Raw genomic sequence first — 12447 nt, 5'->3', positions numbered from 1 at the left:
AACTTCCTCCAGTTGCTTTGTCAAGGGAGGATCAAGCTAATATTCTCTTTACAAATAATGTCTCTGAAAGCGCAGCAATTCTTTGCTAATTGTTATCACTAAGTACAGTCACATACCAGCTCTAAGGTTTGAATCAATTTTTTTTTCTGGCCTACACTGTTTGAACATGCTATTAGTTGAGTCACTGGGATACCACATGCTGTAGGGTAGATGACAACCCTGAGCCCGTTCTTTGCTAGGATTACTGAGAAATGCCTTGGAACTTCTGGGCAGTGCTTGTTTGCGTTTGCCTGGATTTCACTTGCTTGGGATTTAGAACTAAAACATCACAGTTTATTTTTATATACCTGTCCCACAGGTATTCCCAAAAAGGGACTTTCAGGCTAAGAATCACAAGTAACCTTCACCTAATTTTTTATGAACACTGGGTGAAATTTTAATTTTAGACTAAAATGATACCTAAGAAGGCAGAAGGTGAGACAGTTCCATTGCTACGTGACACCATGACGCTGATTCCCGTCTCTATGAAGGGCACAGAGAAATCCACCACTTCTGAACGTTCCTCATTAATCGTGAGGGATCCCACAGCCATATAGGCCCGTTTGGTGACAACCTGGAAGACAGAAAAGAAGAGTTCACATGCACAGACCCAAGGCTAGCCCCTCTCAAGCACCACAACCTAGCCCCTTCTTACCCTCCTTTCTCTCCATGCAGTCCTTTTTACTCCTGTAATCCCATTCCCTATATTGTTTCTATCATTTCTCCTTTCTAATCTTTCATCAGGACACCTTTTTCTTTCAGTGAATCTATAGACATTTATCTTCCCCTCAAAGCTGGTATGCGTATAAAAAATAAATCCGCAGAGGTCTTAGGATAAACACATCATCCACCGAGAAGACGTCTTATCTCATTTTTCTGTCCTTGCTTTCTCCTCCTTCTAACACTGCAAAGTCTTATTTCATTCTTTATACATCTTATATATGATCTAAGCTTAATCTAGGTTGCAGCCTCTTTGGTGCACGGATATCACACTCTTTCTTTGACTATAAAGGCAAAATTTGTGACACTATAGGGAATAATAATTAATCGTCAAACAGGAAAGGTGGTCATGGTCAGAGTGTCAGAGCAGATTAATTCACACAGCACCCAGAAAGAATCCAAGCCAATCATTTCTATAGAGTCACCTCTGTCCTTTCCCTGGCAGGGCACACAATAAATGATGGGAGATTGGACCTGACCTATAGCACCCAGCCCAAGAATGAAGCCCACCATGCCCTCCCTTTGCTGCTGACCTCTCCAATCATTCCATTCCATGTCCCATTGATTTTTTTCCCATGCTTGCCGTTAGTCACCAAGTAGAGGTCATAGGTGAACTTGACAGACTTTGAGATTTTCTTGAGGATGTCAATGCAGAACCCCTTGCAACATTTCTTCATGTAATCTGGCTCCTCATCAGTTTTGTTCCTGAACAATCACAACAATAATGGGTTAGAAGGCTGGTGAATATTCCCTTAATTCCCCTCTGCTGTCAGTATGTGCTCCCCCTCCCACAACACAATGTGGAGAACTTCACTTGTGATATCTGTGCTGGACACACTGCAGTGACTTGCCCAGTGGGGCCAGCCATGAACGGGCATGGGCCAGACTGAGCAAAGCGAGGTGACTTTTCTAAAAAGGATTATCAGGGTGTGCCAGTATTGGCCCAATAGGCTCTACTTTCTGCTGAGAAGGGAGAACCCAATGGGAGGAGAAAAACCCAGGGATGCATACTCAGTCACAATGCGTTTTTGGCAAGGGACAGTGTTCCTCATGCAGGTGCCACTTAGGGGGTCCACATTCTCCACAATGACGAACGGTGCCTCTTCCAGGGTCACTATACTCAGGTGGTCGTCCTCACGTTCCTCAGAGTCAGGATACAGCTCAAAGCGGGGCCACACATAATACTTCATCTGCAGCTTTTTTTCCTTCCATTTCCCCACCTGTGGAGACACACACAACACAAAATAGACTTCTAGCTGCCCCGTCCCTCTGTATCAAACGCATTCCCCCAGGCCCGGGCAGGAGAACCACTCTGGAGAACCCAAGTTCACGGCTGTGTTGGACAGAGATATTTCTGGGGGGAAGGCTCTGAGGAAATGGGTTCAAACCAAGGGAGAGGGAGAGAAAGAGAGCAAGAGTCTGGGGGTGTCTCATCTCTCTGATGGTCTCAGCCTCTGGGCAAGTGAGTGGATGACAAAGGGGATACCATCACCCTAGTCAAATAGACATGATGTCTTTGAGCTTTCTCAGTCAAGCAACAACCATGTAGCTTGTTGTCTCCTGAAAAGTTGATTTCACTCTGCTAGCCACAATAAAAATGGTAATTTTTTCTGTAAAAAAGAGGAGAAATATATGCCAAAAAAAACAACAACCCTGAAACAAAATGCAATTTTGAAACAGAGAAATTGAAATACCTCACTTGAAAAAGTCAAAACATTTTTTCAAAAAAATTGTCTTTGCTTGCTTTCAGTGAAATTAATCAAATTGTTTCATTTTAACCAAAGCTGCCTTTGTCCAGAAATAACTCATTCTGGAAAAAAAGTTGCCAACTCCTAGTCAGGACTGAGTTCTTCCAAGTGACAGAGGAGATAGGCAACCAAAGGAGATAGGCTCAACTGAAGGTGTTCAGCAATTTCAGGAGTATCTTCACAGGAGATGAACATAGACAGAGATGCTTGTTTAATAGTTGTTCTCACTATCCCCAGCTAAGGGCTCATTAAAATACCTGCTCTTGTCCTTTCACAATGACTTGGTTGCATATGTTAGCTGGAAATAAGCAATTGTTCTGTTTCTGACACATGAAAATCAAGCAGCATCTGTTATTTCTACTTTTGCTATTTTTCCATAATGACATATTGCCATTTTATATCTTTTCATTTGCCATTTCTTCAGAAAACAGAAATCACACCTTCAGAGACCAGAGAAGGGGGATGGGGACCCCTTCACCTTATACCTACTGCCACAAGTAAGAGTTGTTTTGAAGCCACTCCGTTCCCCGAAGAGTTGATGCGTGTAGCACACCCACTGCCAATGGTAGACTGCTCCTTGCAAAAATTCCAGGAAAAGAAAACACCTGAACAACCACTACACTTTGAACTATCAAAGTCTCGCCTCTGTTCTCATTTCCCCTCATCACAGCTGACACTAATTAGCACCTTGGCTCGCAGCTCAGCTGGGAGGGCAAGAAACTAACTGGGCTCAAGAAGGAACTTTCCTGCTCAATCCTCAAACAAAGCCTCCCAGGCCAGGGCTGAGACGCCTTCATGGGGACAGGCAGTGGAGGGGGGGCTTGTGTGACTGGTTTTGGTGATGTACCTGCTCAGTGGGTAAACAGAAAAGCTTCATTCCACTGCAATCCAACACCACCTCCCACCACCGCCAAATTTCCGTCATTTATTTATTTAAATGACAGAAAGGGAGGGAGAAGCACTTATTAGAGGCTCATTAGGTGTCAGCGGTTATTCTGTGAAACTCAAAGCCCAGCTGGGGTTTGGCATTTGAGAGCAGCCAGAATTCACATAAAACACTTGTCACCTTCAAAACAAACAAACAGCCGCTTCATCTGGCCATGAAAGAAAAACCCACACTGGGGGCTGGTAGAAGGAGAAGAAAGGCAGAAGAAATCACCCAGAGACAGCAGCCTCCCCATGCATCCCTGCAGTGTGAACATGGCACCCCGGAGAGAGCAGGGCTGCAGTTTTTGTAAGAAGCGGGTGAAGTGGCTGGGCAGCAGGCTTTACCCTCCCCAAGAACCCTTACAAGCAGCAGCTGCCAAAAATTTTTAAGGGAAGTTTGCCCCTAATGCTTCCCCCACCACCAGAATCATCCTGCTTGGACCAGCAAACAGGGTACATAGCTATTTTTCTTCTTTCTCTCTTTTTTTTTCTTCTTTTTTTTTTTCACTTGATTGGGCAGGGGGATGTTGTTTTAATTTTTACGTACACTTTGAGCAGCAGGTGGAAGTTGGCAGACTGGGAGCCCAGGGAACTGGTGGCCTCTTCCACCCACAAAAGGCAAGTAGCGTTGGCTACCACAGCAGACGGTCTGTACTCACACCCCTATCTAAGCCTGGATGTGCAAAGTGCATTTCTGAGGGTATAGAAAGCATACACTCATATGCTCACCCAGGGTCTGCTCAACCCTGCCCTTCCTGCTCATTGACAGAGCAGATCAATTTATCATCATCTGAGCCAGAGATTTCTGCAGTGCGATTCTAGTCTTCAAGTAACTGAGCTCAAATCCCCAAAACCCGTTCAATGAGGCCACCAGACAAGCAGAATAACTACACACACAGGGCTCAGGAGGGACCAATGATTAAGATGCTGCACAGAACAGCCCAGACTTCAGCTCAATAACATTAACTTATCATAGAAATAAGCAGTTGATGAAAGAGACATCTTGCAGTATCTCAGCAGCACTTAGATATCACAGTAATAGGCATGATATAAACCCTTAAGTGATAAATTAGATCAGATAAGCAAACCCAACTCGTAATTACCCAGAAGTTCTCTGGGACAGAAAGGGGACTTTGTAAGGCTGCGTGCCAAGCACGTTTCACAGCGTTGTACTACACAGGCCAACATTATGAAATTAGGACAACAATGACAGTCCTACCATGGCCTCCTGCGCGCTGGAGCACCTCACCTGTAAATACAGTAGTACATGTCCTTTCCTTATTATCCCAATAAAGTCCTTGTAAATTAACCAAGAAGGAGGAAAAATAGGATGTAAGGAAATGTGCCGGCCAACATTTTCAAATGAACTACAAACTGTCTCAAGAGTATGTGCAAATATTACATTTCTTTGCTAAGCTGAACAATCAGGCACGCCATATAATTACTCACACACCTGCAGGCATGTATTGATATGAGTCAATGATACGAACAAGCAAAGTCAGAAAAGGTTTATGAATTAAGAGAGGGCAGATTTCTTTAGATGCTCATGCATGTAAGGATCAAACGTGTGTATACATGTAGTTAAAGAGAGGACTTAAGCAACATGTAGACAGGGACAGTAAAGATGATAAGAAACGCCCCATGTGCAGAGGACAGAGACAATGCAAGAGAAAGAAAATAAAAATGTGCATTGTATTCTAGATAATCTGGCATGAGAGAGAAGGAGCAATTCACTATGGGGACAGAGGTTAGCCACAACAGAATTAAATGTCACAGATTTGTCCAGGTAATGATGCCAGCTCTTAAAGAATATAACCTGCCAAGCTGTGCAGAGCAGAGCAAGGCACTTCTGAAGTCTCAGGGTATTTGGTATTAACAGCTTGTAAACTGTTATTACTTAGGTTTTGCTCAGTGCTTGCCTCAGCAAAAAGAGGAAAAATAAACCATCCCGGGCATCCTACATATTGTCACCCTGCAGTTTCAAGACCCACTGGGTGTTCTGTGATCAGAGCCCGGTTATCCAAACTCCCACCAGGAGTACTGGAGGGTTACAGAATCAGCAAAAAATGAGGATGCTAGGGATCTTAAAAAAAAAACACCTTCTAATCACGTCCTCCAAAACCCAAGTATGATCCTGTATGCCAGGGAAGGGTTCCTAAGAGCCAGAATTTCACCTTAAATCCCCCCTTCTGTGTCTGCACCACATCTGATCTTATCGAGAAAAGGAAGTCACTTTGGTTTAGGGATTAATTTGGAGGCATTGAGGGAGGGGAGCAGCTAACTTTCACCTTCAAATACAGGATCCTACTTTGGATTAACAAGCTGTTGGGAGAAGTCCAACGCATTTGCGAAACAAGAAAATGAGAGCTATTGTAGAACAAAAAGTTAACCATATATGCTATTCGTTTGCCTAAGTGTATAAGCTGTCATGGACAGACAAAAGGTAAGATTGCCTACAAAAAGTCAGAGCCTTCCGAAAACCTTCCAGCTGGCTGGCAAATTGCCTTAAACACAGTATAATGCAGCCAGAATAGAAGTGTTCTGCAGTATGCTAATGCACATCCTTAATGAAAGGTGCTGTAGCATGTTAGCTCCCTGAAACTAATTCTTAACAGAAGCTTTGCTCCCCTACCAAGAGAAGCTAAAACTTGTAACAGGCATTTCTGACAGATGTTTGTCCAACCTGTCCTTTTCACCGACAGAGCGCCCATGATCTCTGTGGGCAGTCAAACTATCTGTCCTATTTAAAAGGTAAAAAAAAAAAAAAAGAAGTCCTGATTTCTAACCTAAATCTTCTTGCTGCAATTTATACCAGGAGAGTGTATTTCTTTATTCTTCTGCATGTGCTCTTTTCAGTGTTATCATGTCAGTAAGATGTTTATAACACAAGAGCTGGTAGTCTCTTTCAGTGGATACCTTAAATGCTACATTGGCAAAAGCAACCACCAAATGACCAGCACCCAGTCTAAGCGTTTACAAAGCTTTCACTCAGATTTGTAGTACAGACAAGTACAAGCTACTCCCATGAATCTCCAAGGCTGTCTGCTGCAGCCAAGGCAGAAACCAACCTCTGAGTATCTCCTAGTATGCTAAGGAAGGATCACAGAAGAAAAAAAAGCATCTGGAGAAACCTCCAACTAATGTCAATAGGTAGAGAAACAAAACCTCACAGAAATATGGCTTTCAAGGACTAGGCAGCAGAGTACAATTCTGGATGAAAAAAGAAGAGGTTCAGATACATTGCTTGTACAAGATACTCAGAGGCCTTGTGTTCTGATTTGGGGTTTAGGAGAACTACATCTGGGTGAAGATTTTTGATTGGTTTTTTTTGATTCAGGCTCCTATTTGCACCACATCTTGCACTACTCTTTACATCTCTCACTTCCTTCCACTCTTGGTATAGAAGAGACATAAGAAAAGGAACAAAACTTATTTGGTCTCATTTACAAAATAAAAGACCACTCCAAACTCACTTAGAACTCGAATGCTTTCTGCTTTTCCCAGAAAATTCAGTGTTTCCTCCCTTATTACATTTTGTTTTCCAGGAGCTGAGGGGCTTGTTCATTGCAGTGGGGAAGCACAAAGACAACAGCACAGGGCAGGGATTAGAAGGCACATTCCCTGTTTTGCCAAGGACCTTTGGGACCTGATCTGCAAACACCCTTGTCCCTCCACTCCCCATTGTGTAAAATGGAGACAATGGTACATTCTCATGTCTGGGTGCACTGGGTGGATAAATACAGAAAAGGTCATGAGACTCAAAAATAATATTGAAATGAGGAGATACACAAAGAAAGATGTGTCTGACAGATCTAGATGAGGGAACTCTTATAGCAAGCATGGAAAGCTACCTGCCATTTACCTTCCTGTAATATAGTTAACTGGAAAGAGCTTATGTAACTTTTACATATGATTTTAATACACGGAAAAGGCAAAATCAAATATAGAAAAGGTAAAGGTAAGATGTTGGGCAGCTGGCAGAAAATAGCAGTGTTATTGGCAATAGAGCTGATGGAAAAGCATACCTAACCCCTCTGGGAGAGAGGGAGGGTCTAGGGAGAAAGACGAGCCTTGTCAGTACAATTCGTACAGCTCCTGAATGAGGACATAGAAAAACCAGAACAACTGGGCAGGACCTGAAAAGGACTACTGTAGGAATAACTGAAACGCCATAGAAATAACAATTATAACTGGGACACTGCCAATGGGAGGTATGTGCTGATTAGGGTACATAAAAGTAATGGTAAACCTTGGGGTGCTGTTAGAACCTTAATGCTGAAGTAGATTATAAAGAAGTAAGTCATGCATAAATAAAATCATTGGGGATAAAGAGTTTTTGGAAGGCTGGTGCAAGATATTCCACTGGAATTGAACTACTGTAGATCCACAGGCTTGGCTTTTGGGGTGGATAGAGATGTCACTACTGTTATTAAATACAAACTATATCAGGAACCAAGTCACCATAGGAGGCTTTGGCTTCACAGAGATAAGGTAGAGAACAAATGCAAATTTTAACAGCAGAACCCTGATGTCTTTTTTTTCTGGATCTGGTAGCTGACGCTTTTCTTCACCTCAAAATTACTCAACAGACAATAGGTCATGCTGTTTCACACTCAGTTTGGGTGAGCAGCAAAGAACCTTACAGAAAAGCTAGTTATCAAAAATAACCTTGGCTTGAGTGATTAGGGGAAACAGAGAGCCTGCCTTGAAGGAGGAGATTAAAAAGCTTGTTTAACCTAGATAAATGAAAGCCAAGAGGGGATATGACTGCTCTGTATAAATAAAGGGGGGACAGATACACAAGGGAGGAAGAAAAGTTGTGTTTTTTTTTTAAAAGCAGAAAAACAACATTGGCACAAGAACAACTGGTTGTGAGAAAAATTGCCTTGAAAACAAGATGTTTTTTAACCATCAGAGGAGGGAGGTTCTGGAACAACAAATCAAAAGGAGAAATGAAAAAAACTAAAATGGGGTCAAGAAGAAGAACTACTGGTTTGTATAGGGCTACGCAATGTCACTGCCTAGAGTGGCAGGGATGGGACCAGATGAGCCTTTGTAGTCCAGTGGCTTAACTAAGCAGGAACAAGAGGAGTAATTCCTTTGTAGAAAGCCTTTTCTCCTCACCTTTTCAGTCTGCAGATGTCATAACTCAATCTTAATCATCATATATCTGTCCCCCAGCTAATCCATGTGAACACAAAGGCTCCTATTATTGATGTCTTCACCTCCTAAGCTCACACTTCTCTCATTCATGGAATGAGGTAACCTTCTCCAGGGCCCTGAGAATAGAACATCCCTCTTAGCCTTCACCCAAGCTGGTTAAGTTGTGACTCTCACACTTACACCGCTGACTTCCCAGCTATTTCCAATCCCTGGGATGCTATAGGTCTCTAGCCTTGCATAGGCTGGTCTGCAGCAGGTAAAGAGATGCCACGGAGAACAAAAAAAAATCTCCTGTTTACAGACACTTAGGGTGATTAATTAGCCACATCAACCAAAGCAGGCAAGAAATGGTTGTGAATGCTCAACATGCAAAATTAATTCACACAAAAACAACACTCCTTCCTGAACCTCAAGCTCACCTTCCACCACCACCTGGGGAAGGCTGCTTTCTCCACTGCACCTGCAGAAGCAGGAATTGCTTCTAATAGCCATTCAATTAAGCATGTAGTTTACAAAAGATGGTGCAATTTTCTTCCCTGTATATTTATACAGCACCTACCAGGGAGAGGCTTGGTGCATAGTACAGACAGGGTGAAGTATCTGCTCTGGCTTTACAACTCATTTCTGAAGTTCTGGGAATAAAAGCACTTTGCAGGAACACAGTTTCCCAGCTCACTGAGGTCTGGCATTTACACAGCTCTTGCTATTTTTGCTGAAACATTTCTTTATTGGTGCACTTATATGCTTTTTGCAATTGCTGAGGTCCTGTCCCCTGCCATGATTAGAATGAGAAGGTTAATGAGATATACTTTGAGTGCTTCTGTCTTCTGCAAAGTCAATGAACTATGGAGCTCCACTGGTGTCAAGGAAAGGCCAGGACTGCAAGAATGCCAAGGTGTTTGCCTTGGTAAATCATTCTTCCAAAATAGAAGTTACCAAGAGAGCACTACAGGCATAAAACCAGCTAGGATCAGCTGATTGTTTTCTCTAGGTGATGGTATTGCTCCTGGTGGTAGCATTAACTTGGTAGTCCAGAAGGGGTTTATCCTGACAAGGCTGACTCAGGCAGGAGCTGTATGGTTTCCAGAGGGACGTATTAGCTCAAGGTCCTCAGTACTTCACGATGTACAGGTGACCATGATTTATGGAAGTCCACACCGCAATCAGCACAGGCATAACTGGGAGACATGAGGGGAGAGGTTAGAGAAAGCTGTTCATGGTAGTAAGGACTGTGATCTGAGTAGTCTCAAGGATGTAACTCAGCAAAGTCATAGTTTCTAGAGGGAAAAATCAGGCGTTACGATGTTGCAAGAATTAGAGGGGGGTAAAAAAAAGTATATATGACAAACATTGCAGACTGACTGTACCATCCAACATAAGCCACCTCCAGTTAACAGGCAGTGACAGCCCCTGACTCAGGCTCTTACTTGAGTAATATTGCATCCTTTAGAGCCATCAAGTCCTTCTGAAATGACTCTAGGTGAGGCGAGTGGAGTTGTCCTGATGTCCTAAACACCAACATCAGGCTATTCTGATTCAGGTCTGGCAAATAAAATTTAAATCCAGAGAGCTTATATTGCCCCTATCCTGCTCATCTAAGGTTTCACCTTGAAGATCTCTACTGCTCTCCTCTGCAGAACCATGGGGTGGGGGGAAATTTAGCAGGGATACCAGTAACGCTGCATGATTTGTGTGACAGGGGTTCAGGAGTCACAAAGGTTTAAAGAGAAGTGTATTTTTATGTGCATGTATAGGCATCTGAATGCTTTATGGAAGCATTTTGCAGTCTCTAGGAGGGCATCCGCATTGTGCAGGTGTGTGTCTGCATCCAGTACGTGTCCATGCATGTAATGCCCTATCTAATGATTTTTCCCCTTGGCTTTCCCTGTTGCGTGCTGGGCTTGGGTTTGCATTTTGCTGAGCTTTCATTTCTTTCACTCAGGCTTTTTTTCTTCCCCTAAAACATGTTACACAGAGGGAGAGATGGACTTGCCAATTCACACTGCAGTCTGGGAGATGGGTTAGAGCTTCAGCTGATAAGTGGGTCCTGCACAGCAGTGTGCAAACTCCTGATGCATGTTCCTCTGTCCAGTGACACCTCCTCTTGACACAGAGCAAATATCTCTCACAGCATCTCTTGAGGCCTATGGCTGAAGGCATGTTTAAAAATGCAAATCCAAAGGCAGCCTTGTGCTGAGAAAATTTTGGTGTCAAAGCAGGCCCCCACAGGGGGAGAGGAGTCAACATGAAGAGAGAGGGGGTGGGTTGCCTGAACCTCACTGCTCTCTGAGCTGTGCAAGCATCGCTTTGAGAAACATCTCTGAGAATGTCAGAGAGATCCTTTAACTTTCAGGAGCAGGAGGCCAGGGCAGGTGCAGCACCACAGCACCCAGCACGCACCAGCCAGAGCCCCCTGCCCTCTGCGCAGCGGCCCCACATGCAGAGAGCCCGGGCTGGCACAGACACATGCACACCCTCTGAACGCATGTTCAGCTCTTCTCTCGCTAGTGACAAAGGGGGACATGGCTCAGCTGGGCCATTGCAAGGGGCAACCAGCTGAGCCACTGCCTGAACAGCAGCTTCACCTCCGTCCTGAAAGCAAATGGAGGCCCAAACCAGAGCAGTGTCAGCATTGCACATCTCCACCAGCAGTGAGCACCACCGGGGTACTCCTGTCTGTGTGCTCTACACTGACCCAGCACACAGGCCAGCTGCCAGCTGGGGGTCTCCCAGGCGCTGGCATGGGCTGTTCCCCCCAGCTGGAGAGTCCTGCCTTAGGAGCTCACGCTTCAGCCTCTAGCCCTCACGGTGCCACCTCTGTAGGGGGTGAAGGCTCTAGAAGGACAGCCTGTGAGCTGCAGGACCCACTGCTACAGCCAAGTACTGGGCTTTGCCCGAAAACCGTGGCACTCTGCCCTGCTTGGGCAGAGCAGGAGACAAGACCCGCCAGCTCTACCTGCACCCTACAGGCAAGGCCTGACCCTTGGACGGAGTCCACCAGTGGGACAGCTGGTTCATTGCACATGTGTGTGTTGCTGCCATGCTGGCTGGAGCCAGGAAGCATGCTGTGAGCAGCAGGGAGCTGCTCTGCCAGATTTCACTCCTTTCCAACCCCATACACAGGTGCAGACACACACGCACACAGGTAACCCCAGCAGCAGTTATCCTAAGCTGATCTGGGCTTGGAGTCCAGACAGAGCTGCCAAGGGCCCAGCTGAGGCCATCTGGGCTACAAGTCATCTCTGCGCAAAAGGAGTGCAATCAGATTTGAGTAGGTTATAGAGAAAGGTAACCTTGAAATCAGCATTTTGGGAAAGAGGCTATCTGCCAACCCTAGCCAGCAAGGAAGGGTTAAGCCAAGGACTGCTTTCTTGGGAGCATGGCCTCAGGAAGATAAAATCCTCCCATTCTCTCAGCACTGATGGACCTCAGGAGCACCTATTTTTCAAAGGCTTGTCTGTCATTTCGTGCCTACAAGTGGCAACACAAAGCAGGTATTGTGCTATTTCCTTTCTGCAGCTTGGAGGTAGAACAACAGGCATGGCAGGCAGTCTTAGACTCATAAGATGAAGCTAAGGCCCTCGGCAGGTTGCAAAATGTCTTTTGTGACATGTGCAAGTCCACACAGGGAATGACTTCTTGCAGTCTGGAATTAGCTGGATGACTTTGTATGCAAATTTAAATGTGTGTGTACTGTGTAGTTACCTCTATTATAGGGAGAGTTGGTAGTAAGCCTGTAATTAGGTTCTCTGACACTTTCCATTACAAGAGTCTTTAGGCTGGTTCTCTGAGAAAAGCCAACATCTCCACATTTTGCAACAGGCATTTGAAAGTCAGCAGGGAAAAAACC

At 44.6% G+C, this 12447-nt stretch overlaps 1 protein-coding gene across 2 annotated transcripts in view; it reads right to left on the bottom strand.

The window, feature by feature from the left end:
• Nucleotides 1-12447, bottom strand: part of GRIN2B (glutamate ionotropic receptor NMDA type subunit 2B) — a 200250-nt gene that overhangs the window by 31028 nt on the left and 156775 nt on the right. For both annotated transcript variants that reach the window (XM_080557268.1, XM_080557267.1), the window contains exons 6-8: nucleotides 1771-1979; nucleotides 1293-1464; nucleotides 460-613 (exon numbers count right to left, since the gene is read on the bottom strand). In XM_080557268.1, coding sequence (XP_080413394.1) covers nucleotides 460-613; nucleotides 1293-1464; nucleotides 1771-1979 — 535 coding nt within the window. The remainder of the gene's footprint in view (nucleotides 1-459; nucleotides 614-1292; nucleotides 1465-1770; nucleotides 1980-12447) is intronic.

Source organism: Anser brachyrhynchus (assembly GCF_964034855.1).
Source record: "Anser brachyrhynchus genome assembly, chromosome: 1".
NCBI lineage: Eukaryota > Metazoa > Chordata > Aves > Anseriformes > Anatidae > Anser > Anser brachyrhynchus.
Note: the sequence above shows the minus strand (reverse complement) of the source record. Positions and strands in the feature narration are given on the sequence as shown.